The sequence below is a fragment of the Oncorhynchus tshawytscha genome, linkage group LG30 (assembly GCF_018296145.1).
Source record: "Oncorhynchus tshawytscha isolate Ot180627B linkage group LG30, Otsh_v2.0, whole genome shotgun sequence".
NCBI lineage: Eukaryota > Metazoa > Chordata > Actinopteri > Salmoniformes > Salmonidae > Oncorhynchus > Oncorhynchus tshawytscha.
This window is the reverse complement of record NC_056458.1, coordinates 13,891,004-13,906,522: the sequence shown is the minus strand read 5'-3', so window position 1 is coordinate 13,906,522 and position 15,519 is coordinate 13,891,004. Positions and strand designations below refer to the sequence as shown.

The 15,519-nt window shown below is 45.6% G+C and overlaps 1 protein-coding gene across 1 annotated transcript in view; it reads left to right on the top strand.

Moving 5' to 3' along the window:
- The first annotated feature begins 269 nt into the window (after window positions 1-269).
- Window positions 270-15,519, top strand: part of LOC112249869 (glycine receptor subunit alpha-4-like) — a 28,639-nt gene continuing 13,389 nt past the window's right edge. Inside the window, exons 1-8 of the mRNA XM_024419580.2 lie at window positions 270-528; window positions 1,441-1,568; window positions 2,469-2,536; window positions 2,630-2,853; window positions 3,064-3,146; window positions 3,346-3,483; window positions 3,969-4,183; window positions 4,903-5,061. Coding sequence (XP_024275348.2) covers window positions 470-528; window positions 1,441-1,568; window positions 2,469-2,536; window positions 2,630-2,853; window positions 3,064-3,146; window positions 3,346-3,483; window positions 3,969-4,183; window positions 4,903-5,061 — 1,074 coding nt within the window. The 5' untranslated portion in view covers window positions 270-469. The remainder of the gene's footprint in view (window positions 529-1,440; window positions 1,569-2,468; window positions 2,537-2,629; window positions 2,854-3,063; window positions 3,147-3,345; window positions 3,484-3,968; window positions 4,184-4,902; window positions 5,062-15,519) is intronic.

The following is a 15,519-nucleotide window of genomic DNA, read 5'->3' as shown; positions in this document are numbered from 1 at the left end:
TTTATTTGTGGGGGGGGGGGGATGATTTATTCCACATGAAATGCCATCATAAGAGTGTGGATCCAAACTGTGCTCAAAGTCTAAAGCCATCATTAGATGAAATCTCAAGGTATTTTGGGCTCAAAAAGTGCACTGAAAAGAGAGTCTAAAATGCTGCTGTCTCTTTAAATATTCCTGACGTAATTCCTGCAGCATGCATGTGGCAATGAAAAAGAGATAAAGCTTGTGTTCTTCCACACAAACTCTCATATAGCAAAACTTCCCCAGACCTTGAGTTATAGACAAGCATCATCTTGGATGTTACACCTGCAGAGAGCGGGAGGGTCAGAGGGCTCCATAAGGATTTGTCTGGGTAGCGGAGCAATACCATGGTTCTCTGCATAGGTTCACAGACTCTTCACTGAGTTATATGCCTCTGAATACTTAATAAAATTGTCCTTTATTTTATGTGTATTGCTGTAAGCAGAGAATGCTTTCACTGGTCCCATGGATGGTATGGGTCTCGTCTGTCTGCTTTCTACAAGGCAGGTAAGACACATCTAATTATTGTCTTGACCTTAGGCTTACTAAGCCTTTAGGTACTTATTGTTGTTTTATTATAGCCTATGCCTCTGGCTGTTTTGAGTCAAATTGGGGAGGAGACTAAAAAAAACGAAATATGTTGTTTCAGTGTACATTTATAATGTGTAATAAAATGAAGAAATATAGATCAGCTACTTTTGAAGTGAGAGAAGTTGTTGAACCATAGGGAATTTACAATGTTTTGCCAATTATATGAAAATCAGGCTAATTACCTACAGAGAAACATAGTTATTTGAAAGGTTCATGTTATTTAAATGTACCTAAGGAACACATGTAACATATATATTTTATTGAGGTGACGAGCTAAGCATGTTTTACATTGCATTTTGTAAAAGGAATGACCAACAACTAGGATTTGTAAACCGCTGAGAGACGGAAAGAGACGACTTGGAATGTTGGGAAAGACACAGTGGAGAGGAGGATGTTGTTGGATGTTGGAGGATGTTGTCCATTGGATGAGATATACAACAGTCTACATAGAGGGAGGGGCAAGCTACATGACCTGCGTGTTTCTAATTTCAATATAATATATAACCGATCACTCCCACTGAACTACCATCCTTTTAATTGTAATTATATGAATATTACAATTGTATTACCAAAAACGACTTTACTTTAGTGCATGTGGTTCATCACAAAAAGATGGCAAATACAAAAGAGCATATCTTATTTCCTTATGTTTTCTGAGAAATATTTGAGCAGAAAATCACTTGAGCTACAGAGTGTAAACTCCTCACCTTCACCTGTATGACTCAAATCCCTTTATCATGGCCATCATCTGAAGCAGTAGTTGCCCATCAGTTCCAGTTAATAGCACTCCTGCTTTTCCTCTTACGGTTTCCTCCTCCCCTCTGGCAGGCCTGGGTCCTGTAAGGAGATTAAGCTACCTAGCAGGGTAGGGAAGGCCCCTTCCCCATCTGACTTTCTGGATAAACTTATGGGAAGGACATCTGGGTATGACGCCCGCATTAGACCCAACTTCAAAGGTATATTGCAATATATAGTACAGTAGATTGCACAGTACAGTAATACACATTACCGTATAGTACACCCTACACAGGTGGGTATAGTACAGTAGTTTTACAGAATAAATCTAAGACACAATGTGACATAAATCAGAAAGATTTCCACTTTCTATTTATTGTGGTACTTGAACCCAGAATAACTAAAGAGTGTTTGTTTTTGGTTAGAAGTGTCATTTTGAATGCATGTTCACCCACAGGCCTAGTTTATTTTGTTTCTTCACAGCCAGCGAAGCCAGCAGATTCCCTCTGACATACTTCCTCTTCATTTCTCAGGGGTCACATCTCGTCATATATATTTCATGCTTGCTCCACATCACTGAAATATGCCAGTACATGCCTTGCAGGGTAACTCCCTGCTGATGTCTATAAATACACTAATGTAACTCAAGTAGAATTAATAAATGATACCCTCTTAGGAAATTATATTATGAAAAATGTAGGATGTCAGTAGTTGAGAGATGCAATATACTAATGGGAGTGTATTGGAAATGACAACACCATTTTATTCTGTCTGTTTGTGATAACTTAATCTAATACAAGACAACTTGCCACAATATGAATGTAAGCTGTTATTCCATTATGCAATGGTAGACAATACAATCCTCATGTCATTGCAATTTAGATACTGTAGACCTGAAAATGTTTTCTGATCAGTTTGTGTTTACCACAGATGCTGCATCTTTTCAGTGAGATAATAAACATGTATGAATGAACATGTACAAGTAATGCATTTTACTGTACATCTGAAGCTAAGAACACTGCCTGTTTCAGAAAGCAGCATAAAATGAAACATGGAATTTATATTTATATTACAGATATATTACATATGAATGGCTGAGTTTCTTATGGACGATTTTTCAGGTCCTCCTGTGAATGTCACCATTAACCTCTTCATCAACAGCTTTGGATCCATCACAGAAACCACAATGGTGAGGGTCTTTTCACTATCGCCATCCACCTTTCATCCAAACAGTGGCTGTTCGCTCCATTTAATAGTCTCTTTTATACAATAACTACCGTAGGATTATCGTCTCAATGTGTTTCTACGTCAACAATGGAATGACCCGCGACTGGCCTATAAGGAGTACCCTGATGACTCTCTGGACCTGGATCCTTCCATGTTGGACTCCATCTGGAAACCTGACCTTTTCTTTGCCAATGAAAAGGGGGCAAACTTTCACGAAGTCACCACAGACAACAAACTGCTGCGGATATTCCAAGATGGGAATGTCCTCTACAGTATCAGGTGACCGGTGTCTCTAAAACTGTAGTCTCCTCATAATGATAGATAATAATAAAATGCTATAACGTGATCAGTAAAAATAATTAGCAAAAGTTCACATCTTTGACTTTATACACTCAATTTGAAGCCACAGGTAATGTTAGATTGTACAAAGCTCCCCATACCTGTCTTCGATTCATCTTCTCACTATGTGCTTCTGGTTCTGTGAGCCAGGTTAACTCTGATCCTGTCCTGCCCCATGGATCTGATGAATTTCCCCATGGACATTCAGACGTGCTCTATGCAGCTGGAAAGCTGTGAGTTTTCTTTTCCCTCTTTTTATCTATTCTTTGCACTTGGCTAGTTTCACTCCCTGATGCCTCTTTTTCCCCATTCTCTACACTTGACTAGACAGGCTTTTGCTGTTGACAACTTTATAAATAAACTCTCTCTGTCGCTGGCTATACCATGAATAAAAGAAACCCATGTTCTCCCTTCTTCTCCTCTGTGCTCTAGTTGGCTACACCATGAATGACCTGTGTTTCCAGTGGCTGGACATTGGTCCTGTCCAGGTTGCTGATGACCTGATGCTTCCTCAGTTTGTGTTGAAGGAGGAGAAAGACTTGGGCTACTGCACCAAGCACTACAACACAGGTAGATTCTGGACTCCCAATGCTATGCTATTGCCACACTTTGCTTAAAACTACAGGATCGGTGTCCCCGCGCAGGACGTTTGAGCTAACGTAGGCTAATGTGATTAGCATGAGGTTGTAAGTAACAAGAACATTTCCAGGACAGACATACATTTTGGCCTTTCACTTGCATTTCAAAGATGGGGGGGGTCTAATGTGTTATATTCTCCTACATTAATTTCACATTTCCACAAACGTCAAAGTGTTTGCTTTCAAATGGTATCAAGAGAATGCATATCCTTGCTTTAGGTCCTGAGCTACAGGCAGTTAGATATGGGTATGTCATTTTAGGCAAAACATTTTTTTTAAAGGGTCCAATCCTTATGTTAGTGTCACAGGTCGCAGTTGTAAATGAGAACTTGTTCTCAACTGGCCTACCTCGTTAAATAAAGGTGAAATAAAAATAAAACAAAAAATGTAATCTCCAACCATCTGGCATGCTGGCAGGTAAATTTGCCTGCATTGAAGTAAAGTTCCACCTGGAGAGACAGATGGGCTACTACCTGATCCAGATGTATATCCCCAGCCTGCTAACCGTTATCCTCTCCTGGGTCTCCTTCTGGATCAACATGGATGCCGCCCCAGCTAGAGTGGGCCTTGGTATCACCACAGTGCTCACCATGACAACCCAAAGCTCTGGGTCCAGGGCATCCCTGCCTAAGGTCAGAGAGAAATTATATTGTATTCTGCTCAGGTGTTTTGTCTGGACAACCAACATATAGTCAATAAACATTTATTTAAAAATATGTTTTAACTCAGAAGCTACCAGTTCTATACGTAATTCCCAATCCACACATTATTTATTTTATTTTTTACCCCTTTTCTGTGGTATCCAATTGGTAGTTATACAGTCTTGTCTCATCGCTGCAACTCCCGTACAGACTCGGGAGAGGTGAAGGTCGAGAGCCGTGCGTCCTCCGAAACACAACCCAACTAAGCCGCAATGCTTCTTGACACAAAGCCCACTCAACCCGGAAGCCAGCCACACCAATGTGTCGGAGGAAACACTGTGCACCTGGCGACCATGTCAGCGTGCACTGTGCCCAGTCCGCTACAGGAGTCATTAGTGCTCAATGGAACAAAGACATCCCTGCCGGCCAAACCCTCCCCTAACCCGGATAACACTGGGCCAATTGTGCACCGCCCCATGGGTCTCCCGATCGCAGCCGGCTGTGACAGAGCCTGGACTCGAACCCAGGATCTCTAGTGGCACCGCTAGCACTGCAATGCAATGCCTTAGACCACTGAGCCTATCGGGAGGCCCCCACATTATTTCAGTGGTGGGAACGTTCCTTTACTAAGAGCACCATCACCGTGTTGTTTACCTGCATGTTACAGTTGTGATTCTAACCATTATTCATTTATTTTGTGGGTTGTGTAGGTGTCTTATGTGAAGGCCATTGATATCTGGATGGCTGTGTGTCTTCTTTTTGTGTTCGCTGCACTGCTGGAGTATGCAGCAGTAAACTTTGTTTCACGGCAGCACAAAGAGTTCTTCAGACTGAGGAAAAGGATCAAAGAACAACAGCGGCAGAGAACTGTGAGTACAGTACAATTATGTATATAAACATTGCATTGCTGATGCTATGTATTGGCCATTGAGAGGCTTTGACGACACTGGGTAGCCATATTTGCACTCCCCAGTAAAAGCAATCCTCCATAGGAATGAATGGAATTGTGCAGTATTTCAATTAAATGTTTCAAGGACAAAAAAGTATTTAAATGTTGTAGAGTGTCAGTAAGGTTAGTTATACAAAAAAAGTATGCATTTAGGTGTCTGTAATAGAATACATTTGGCAAAAACAAATGTAGACATGAATAAATGCATTTCTATAGCTTCCAATATGTTTTTTTTTACAACAATGGGGGAGTGCCAAGGTGGCGGCATGGTGGCTTCAACTCAGTGCTCCCCTATCCGTCATCTAGTGTATAAATCATTGGTACAAGCCCCTGTGCAGCCCACCCCCTCAGGCTGCTGTCGCCTGCTATTCCATCTAAGCCCAGTTATGCAGCAGCTATACAGTTCAGCTGGCTGTCGTATCTCATGCTGGGAGATCCACAGATCCACTGGCCTGTGCTAAATTCAAGTCCTTTTCTTTCTTCTTCTGTCTATATGTGCTCTGTACAACAGCTTAGCTTGCCGTTTCCCTTTGCATCTCAAAATAATGAGACAAATATGAAAGTAAACAAGTAACACAAAAGAGAATGATCTAAAACATTTTTTTGTCAGGAATTATTTAACTGAATTGTGGTAGTAGTTTGTGTGTAGCTCCAGAGCGAGCCTGCCCACAATATTATGACAATTCTGGTAACACTTCATTTCAAGTATGTAACGTGTAATGAGTGAAGAGGTGTGGAGTCAGGCGCAGAGAGCAAAAGGATGTGGGAAAAAACACGCTTTAATGTCCAGGAAAAATAACATGAACAAAAGTAGGAAAACAAATGAACAGAAATATTAACGGACAGCGCGAAACCCAAAATGCAAACAAAATACACTCTAACACAAAACAGACGAACAAGCCCGCACGAAACAGAAGCAGGCTGAACCAACTTAAATAACCCCACCCTAACAACCAAACAAGAAATAGGTGATACCAATTAGACAAAACCAAACGAACACAGAACAAAGGATCGGTGATAGCTAGTAGACCGGTGACGACGACCGCCGAGCGCCACCCGAACAAGAAGGGGAGTCACCTTCGGTAATATTCGTGACAGTACCCCCCCTGACGCGCAGCTCCCGCAGCGCTCCGGCCTCGGGACGACCCGGGGGCCGAGGCGCCGGGCGATCCGGACGGAGGCGATGGAACTCTCTCAACATAGATGGATCTAGAATATCCCCCACCGGAACCCAGCACCTCTCCTCCGGACCGTACCCCTCCCAGTCAACGAGGTACTGCAAGCCCCTCACCCGGCGTCTCGAGTCCAGAATAGCTCGTATAGTGTATGCCGGGGACCCCTCGATGTCCAGAGGGGGCGGAGGGACCTCCGGAACCTCACCTTCCTGCATGGGACCAGCTACCACCGGCCTGAGAAGAGACACATGAAACGAGGGGTTAATACGATAATACTAAGGAAGTAATAATCGATAACAAACCTCGTTTATTCTCCTCAGGACTTTAAATGGCCCTATACACTGCGGACCCAGCTTCCGGCAGGGCAAGCGGAGGGGCAGGTTTCGGGTCGAGAGCCAGACCCTGTCCCCAGGTGCAAACACGGGGGCCTCACTGCGGTGACGGTCAGCGCTCTTCTTCTGCCTTACACTCGCTTGGCGTAATGACTCTTGGACAGCCCTCCAGGTCTCCTTAGAGCGCTGCACCCACTCCTCCACCGCAGGAGCCTCAGTCTGGCTCTGATGCCAAGGTGCCAGGACCGGCTGGTACCCCAACACGCACTCAAATGGTGACATGTTGGTAGAGGAGTGGCTTAGTGAGTTCTGGGCCATTTCTGCCCAGGGAATGTATCTCGCCCATTCCCCTGGCCGGTCCTGGCAATACGACCACAGAAACCTACCCACCTCCTGGTTCACTCTCTCCACCTGCCCATTACTTTCCGGGTGATACCCTGAGGTCAGGCTGACCGAGACCCCCAGACGTTCCATAAATGCCCTCCATACACGGGAGGTAAACTGGGGGCCCCGATCAGACACTATATCCTCGGGCACCCCGTAGTGCCGGAAGACATGGGTGAAAAGAGCTTCCGCAGTCTGTAGGGCCATAGGGAGACCGGGCAATGGGATAAGACGGCAGGACTTAGAGAACCGATCCACAACAACCAGGATCGTTGTGTTACCCTGAGAGGGGGGAAGGTCAGTAAGAAAATCCACCGATAGATGGGTCCACGGCCGTTGTGGAACGGGGAGAGGTTGTAATTTACCTCGTGGCAGGTGCCTAGGAGCCTTACTCTGGGCGCACACCGAACAGGAGGAGACGTAGAATCGCACATCCCTCACCAAAGTGGGCCACCAGTACTTCCTCCGAAGACCTCGCACTGTCCTAGAAATACCTGAATGACCCGACGAGGGTAGACTATGAGCCCATCGAATCAATTGATCACGAACAGCGAGCGGCACGTACCTACGACCCTCCGGACACAGTGGAGGCGCAGGTTCCTCCCTTAGCGCCCGCTCGATGTCCGCGTCCACCTCCCATACTACTGGTGCCACCAGCTTAGCTGCCGGAATGATGGGAGTAGGATCGATGGACCTGTCCTCAGTGTCATAGAGTTGTGACAGCGCGTCGGCCTTAGTGTTGAGGGAACCTGGTCGATACGAGATAGTAAAACGAAATCTGGTGAAATACATGGCCCACCTTGCCTGATGAGGATTCAGTCTCCTAGCTGATCGGATATACTCCAGGTTACGGTGGTCAGTCCAGATAAGGAAAGGGTGCTTAGCCTCCTCAAGCCAGTGTCTCCACACCTTCAGGGCCTCAACCATAGCCAACAACTCCCTGTCCCCCACATCATAATTCCACTCCGCTGGCCCGAGCTTCTTCAAAAAAAAGGCACAGGGGCGGAGCTTCGGTGGCGCACCCGAACGCTGTGAGAGCACCGCTCCAACCCCCGCCTCGGATGCGTCCACCTCTACTATAAACGCCAAAGACGGGTCCGGATGCGCCAACACCGGCGCCTCAGTGAACATCGCCTTCAACCTACGAAAAGCTCCGTCCGCCTCTGCTGACCACTGCAAACGCACCGGCCCCACGTTCAGCCCGTTCAGCAGTGAGGTAATAGGAGCTGCTACCTGACCAAAACCCCGGATAAACCTCCGGTAGTAATTGGCAAACCCTAAGAACCGCTGCACCTCCTTTACCGTGGTCGGAGTCGGCCAATTACGCACGGCCTTTACGCGGTCACCCTCCATTACCAACCCAGAGCTGGAAATGCGATAACCCAGGAAGGAAACTGATCGTTTAGAAAACTCACATTTCTCCGCCTTCACGTACAGGTCATGCTCCAGCAGTCGTCTAAGAACTTTGCGCACCAGAGACACATGCGCAAAATATCGACAATATACACCACTACACCCTGTCCGTGCAGGTCTCTGAGAATCTCATCCACAAAGGATTGAAATATAGCTGGAGCATTCTTTAACCCGTATGGCATGACGAGGTACTCATAATGGCCAGATGTAGTGCTAAATGCAGTTTTCCATTCATCTCCCTCCCGAATACGCACCAGATTATACGCACTCCTGAGATCCAGTTTTGTGAAGAACTGCGCTCCGTGAAATGATTCCACTGCCGTTGCAATGAGAGGTAGTGGGTAACTAAAACCCACCGTGATGGAATTTAGACCTCTATAATCAATACACGGATGCAAACCACCATCCTTTTTCTTCACAAAAAAGAAACTCGAGGAGACAGGTGACATGGAGGGCCGAATGTACCTCTGTTCCAGAGCCTCGGTGATATATGTTTCCATAGCCACCGTCTCCTCCTGGGATAAAGGATACACATGACTCCTGGGGAGTGCAGCGTTTACCTGGAGGTTTATCACGCAATCCCCCTGACGATGGGGTGGTAATTGGGTCGCCTTCTTTTTACTGAAAGCGATAGCCAAATCGTCATACTCAGCAGGAATGCGCACGGTGGAAACCTGGTCTGGACTCTCCACCGTTGTCGCACCGATGGAAACCCCTACACACCTGCCTGAACACTCATCAGACCACCCCTGGAGAGTTCCCTGTTTCCACGAAATCGTAGGATTGTGAATAGCTAGCCAGGGAATCCCCAGCACCACCGGAAACGCAGGTGAATCGATAAGGAACAGACTAATTCGCTCCTTGTGATTCCCCTGCGTAATCATCTCCAACGGAATTATGGCTTTCCTCACCAGCCCTGACCCTAATGGTCGACTATCTAAAGAGTGCACGGGAAAAGGGGGGTCTACTTTTACTAACGGAATCCTCAACCTCTGAGCAAGTCCGCGATCTATAAAGTTCCCAGCTGCACCTGAATCTACCAGTGCCTTATGCTTGAGAGAGGGAGAATAATTAAGGAAACAAATTAATAAGAACATGTGACCAACAGGAAACTCTGGGAGAGTGTGGTGCTTACTCACCTGGGGTGACCGAGGAGTGTTCTGCCTGCCTTCTCGACTCCCAGATGAATTCCTCCAGCACCGACCAGACGTGTGCCCTCTCCGGCCACAACTGGTACAGGAGGAGCCTCCTCCTCCGATCTCCCTAGACGCAGTCCCTCCTAGCTCCATCGGGATAGGAGCGGGAGGGTCAGGAGGTAGAACTGACAGGACCCTTTCAGAACGTCCGCGAGCAGCTAGCAGATGGTCCAACCGGATCGACAGGTCTATCAGTCCATCCAGGCTAAGAACGTCCTCTCTCAGGCTACACCGGTAATGGTCTATCAGGGCCCTGTCGTTCCACCCTGCTCCAGCGGCCAAGGTCCGGAACTCCAGCGCAAAGTCCTGCGTGCTCCTCGTCCCCTGCCTGAGATGGAACAACCTCTCACCCGCCGCTCGACCCTCTGGAGGGTGATCGAACACGGCCCGGAAACGGCGGGTGAACTCCGGGTGATTGCCCTTCGCTGAGTCGGGCCCGTTCCAGACCGCATTGGCCCACTCAAGGGCTCTACCCGTAAGGCATGTGATGAGGACACACATGCTCTCCTCGTCCGAGGGAGCCGGCCGAACGGTGGCCAGATAGAGTTCTAGTTGAAGCAGGAATCCCTGGCACCCCGTCGCTGCTCCATCGTACTCTCTCGGAGGCGTAATGCGCAGAGCGCTGGAACCGGATCCCGATGGGGGAGATGGTAGAGTTGCTGGTGGGAGGGTCGGTGGGGTAGTAGGGAGACCATTCCTCTCTCAACGATCCATCCTCTCCATCATTTGATCCATTGCTGATCCGAGGCGATGGAGGATGGACGAGTGATGAAGGACTCTCTCCTCCATCGTGGGAAGAGGAGTGGTCGCTGCTCCTGCTGACTCCATATTAAGGTGCGGGCTTCTATAACGTGTAATGAGTGAAGAGGTGTGGAGTCAGGCGCAGAGAGCAAAAGGATGTGGGAAAAAACACGCTTTAATGTCCAGGAAAAATAACATGAACAAAAGTAGGAAAACAAATGAACAGAAATATTAACGGACAGCGCGAAACCCAAAATGCAAACAAAATACACTCTAACACAAAACAGACGAACAAGCTCGCACGAAACAGAAGCGGGCTGAACCAACTTAAATAACCCCACCCTAACAACCAAACAAGAAACAGGTGATACCAATTAGACAAAACCAAACGAACACAGAACAAAGGATCGGTGATAGCTAGTAGACCGGTGACGACGACCGCCGAGCGCCACCCGAACAAGAAGGGGAGTCACCTTCGGTAATATTCGTGACAAAGTAGTCCTTATTATAGTGTAATAGTTACATTGTAACAAGTATTGTAATTTATTGTAATAATTCATAGTTACACTGTAATAACAACATGTGGTAATTGCAGTCTGTAATTACAGGGGTGTAAAAACGAATGCTCATTACAAATCTTAAAGTTTCTGATAGCATCCAAACTCACCATATTTCAGCCTGCACAAACCATGTGATAAGTGTAAGCCAATTGAAAACCGACCACCTCATTGACAACATGAGGGACAACAAGTGCTCATTGTGCAAATGTTTTTATGTTTTTAATAAACATTGGAAATGAAATATAGTTTACATGTCAATAATCTAAGCCAACCTCGTATGTTTTGCCCCATAGTTACCCGGTCTAGTTAAAATTTCTAGCCCAATGACTACTCAAAATGCCCTGAAAGCTAGCCTAAATGTTTTTTTTTTCACAGCAAGAGAGAAGTTGCCACATTTAGCCAATAAACCCTTTTTCAACAACGTTATCGAGTGAAATAAGAAGGGATATCGACTTAACTTCTAACAACCTAAGAAGGTTTTCCATCAAAATAATCATTCTTGTAAGCTATAATGTGACTAATAAAGGAATTTGAATGTGTTGCAAGAGAAAATATAATTTGCCCTTATTAGACTTCAAAAAACAAATGTTACGCTATTTTCTAGCCATTGTGCCCTTATTATGTGCCAGATGTTATGACTACAAACTGCTATAAATGGCCTATTTGCACGATTGACTTGTCATTTCCACAGGCATAGGCTAGGCCTACTGACTAAAATCTGGGTTTATGATTGTAATTTAACTTTGCTATGGTTTGGTTAGCTAGATGCAGGTAGCCTATAACGCCTGATAATGCCTGATAGGACTACATCTCATGTCAGATAGCCTACAGTAGCCAAGGCAAGATGTTTAGTTCAAATTGACAGACTAATTTATTCAACATGAATAGCAAGGAGATTGACGTAAGAAGTGCTTCCATTGCCCAATAGCCTGCTGGAATGGGGTCATCATTTCAATCACTTAATTATATAATATGAACTGACTAGGCCTATGCTTGTCAACAACAGCCAGTGTTTTCTTTACCCGTAGCCTAATCTGACTAACTGTTACTTTCAATCTAATGCATTCTATTAAAAATAATATAAAAAATTGCGATAGAACTGTAACCATGATCACAATTAAATAACTTTCAATTTAATTGACTAAACATTGGCATTAATAATTGCATAATAACACAAGTCTCCAACAACAATAAACTGAAGTTATAAAATAGCCTATTTATTAAATCCAGTGGTGTAAAGTACTTAAGTAATAGTACTACATAAGTCGTTTTTTGCAGAGTATCTGTACTTTACTATTTATATTTTTGACAACTTTTACTTTTTTAGGAATGTAGTGAAGTATGTACTTTTTACTCCATCAATTTTCACTGACACCCAAAAGTACTCGTTACATTTTAAATGCTTAGCAGGACAGGAAATTTGTCAAAATCCTGCGCTTATCAATAGAACATCCTTGGTCATCCCTACAGCCTCTGATCTGGCGGACTCACTAAACACACATGCTTCATTTGGAAATTATGTCTGAGTTACGGCAATAGCCCGTGACTATCCATAAATAAATAAAAACAAGAAAATGGTGCCGTCTGGTTTGCTTAATTTAATATAAAGAATTTGAAATGATTTATACTTTTACTTTTGATACTTATATTTTAGCAATTACGTTTACTTTTAATAATTAAGTATATTTAAAACCAAATACTTTTAGATTTTTACTCAGGTAGTATTTTACTGGGTGAATTTCACGGGTACGTTTTCCACCACTGATGAAATCCGTTTGACAGCTCCAGGTGTCATGCCCTGATCTGTTTCACCTTTTCCTGTGATTGACTCCACCCTCTCCAGGTGTCGCTTATTTTCCCCAGTGTATTTATCCGTGTTTCCTGTCGCTCTGTGCCAGTTTGTATTGTATGTTTAGTCAAATCAACCAGCATGTTTTTCCTGTACTCCTTTTGCTATTCTCCTTTTTCTAGTCCTCCTGGTTTTGACCCTTGCCTGTTTCTGGACTCTGTACCCGCCTGCCTGACCATTCTGCCTGCCTTGACCACAAGCCTCTCTGCCACTCTGTACCTCCTGGACTGTGATCTGGTTTTGACCTTTTTGCCTGTCCACGACCATTCTCTTGCCGACCCCTTTGGATTATTAAACATTGTAAGACTCCAACCATCTGCCTCCTGTGTCTGCATCTGGGTCTCGCCTTGTGCCTTGATAATACGAACTGGCCATGACAGACCAGCAGACTTGGACCAGCTCCGCCACACTCTCCCCCTGCAGGAAGCCACCATTAGGAGACATGAGAAGCTGGTACAGGGCCTTTTGGAAGGGCTCAGGTCCTTGACGGAACGCCATGACCATGGGTTAAAGGCTATTATGGAGCAAATCAGGGAATTAGCTCAGAGGCTACCTGCCACCTCTGGAAAAACCCCAATCACCCAGTAATCACCCTGGTATTTTCCCCCTATCTGTGGTGAGTTTGTACAGCCTATCCCGGCTCCCCGTGAAACCCGCTCCCCGAGAAACCCGCTTACCTCCTCCGGAGCGATATTCGGTGAATCCTGCCAGGGTTTTCTTTCTCGGTGCACGCTTATTTTTGAGCTACAGCCATCTTTGTTTCCTTCAGACAGATCGAAGATAGCGTATATTATTACCCTAATGTCGGGATGGGTGCTCTCTTGGGCTACGGCAGTTTGGGAGCAACAATCTGCCATTTGTGGTCATCTGGAGGAATTCATGGCAGACGTGAGAAAGGTATTTGAGTCTCTGGTTTCTGGGAGAAAGGCGGCCAGTAAACTGCTTGACTTACGTCAACTCCCATAGTGTGGCAGACTACGCGGACTGATTTTCGCACGTTGGCCGCCGAGAGTACCTGGAACCCGCAGTCTCTTTTTGATACTTATTTGCACGAATTATCTGAGGAGGTGAAGGATGAGCTAGCTACTCGGGAATTGCCAATGGATCTGGACTCCCTTATCGCCCTTACCATTAAAATTGATGGATGCCTAAGGGAATGCAAGAGTGAGAGGAGATCTGGTCTCGGGCACACTTGTGCACCCGCTTTGGCACTTTCACCTCCGAGGGAATCCGGAAGTTTCCGAAGGTAGCTCTTCAGAGAGGATTCGAAGCCAACAGAGCCCTCTCGGGAATCTACAACGGGTGAGTTGGATACTCCTGAGCCTATGCAGTTGGGAAGAGCTAGGTTATCAATTGGGGAATGCTCTCGAGGGTTGAATAATAACTGTTGTCTGTACTGTGCCCGTTCAATTACGGGTTTCTGGTAACCACAGTGAGACAATACAGTTCCTCCTCATTGCATCTCCCCTTGTTCCGGTTGTTTTGGGATTTTCCTGGCTTTAAAAGCACAATCCGATGATTGATTGGACCATAAGCTCCATCTTGGGTTGGAGCCCATTTTGCCATTCCCACTGCCTTCAAGCAGCACAGCCTTCCTCAAGTCGCCTTCCTCTGGATGTAAGCAAGACTGTGGATGTCTCTGCTATCCCCACAGAATACCATGACATCGTCCTTACGATTGTGCCATTGCTCTTCTCCCAGGCACTACACCACCTCGGAATCGATTGTATTCTCTGTCCGGACCAGAGACCAAAACTATGGAAGAGTACATAGAGGAGTCTCTTGCCACTGGGGCCGTCTGTCTGCATCTCCTGTCGGCGCAGGGTTTTTCTTTGTGGAGAAGGACAAGACCCTGCGTCCGTGCATTGACTTTCGGGGACTTAATGACATTATTGTCAAGAATCGTTACCCCCTACCTCTCCTCTCCTCGACATTTGAACCTCTCCAGGGGGCCACCATATTTTCCAAGTTGGACCTTTGAAATACCTACCACCTGGTTTGGATACGCGAGGGGGATGAGTGGAAGACAGCCTTCAACACAGCTAGTGGACATTATGAGTACCAGGTCATGTTTTCCAGGCTTTGGTCAATGATGTGCTTCCGGACATGCTAAACCGGTTTATGTTCGTATACCTTGACGACATTTTGTTTTTTTTCCGATCTGCACAAGAACATGTTCTTCATGTCAAACAGGTCCTTCAGCGCCTCCTGGAGAACCAACTGTTCGTGAAAGCCGAGAAGTGTGACTACCACCACTCTGCAATCACCTTTCTGGGATATGCCATTGCTGAGGGCAATGTTCAGATGGATCCTGGAAAAGTGAAAGCAGTGGTGGATTGGCCTCAATCAACGGCCAAATCAAGTCAAAGTTTATTTGTCACGTGCGCCGAATACAACAGGTGTAGTGGACCTTACAATGAAATGCTTACTTACAGGCACTAAACAATAGTGCAAAAATGGTATTAGGTGAACAATAGGTAAGTAAATAAATATAACAACAGTAAAAAGACAGGCTATATACAGTAGCGAGGCTAGAAAAGTAGCAAGGCTACATACAGACACCGCTTAGTCAGGCTGATTGAGGTAGTATGCACATTTAGTTTTAGTTTTATGGAAAAAGGGTTGGAAATAGGTGTCTCCATAATGACAATCTATATAGCCTACCTACAACTGGTAAAACAACATACACATATGCTGCTCTGTCTCCCCTCACTCATGTGGCTCAGCT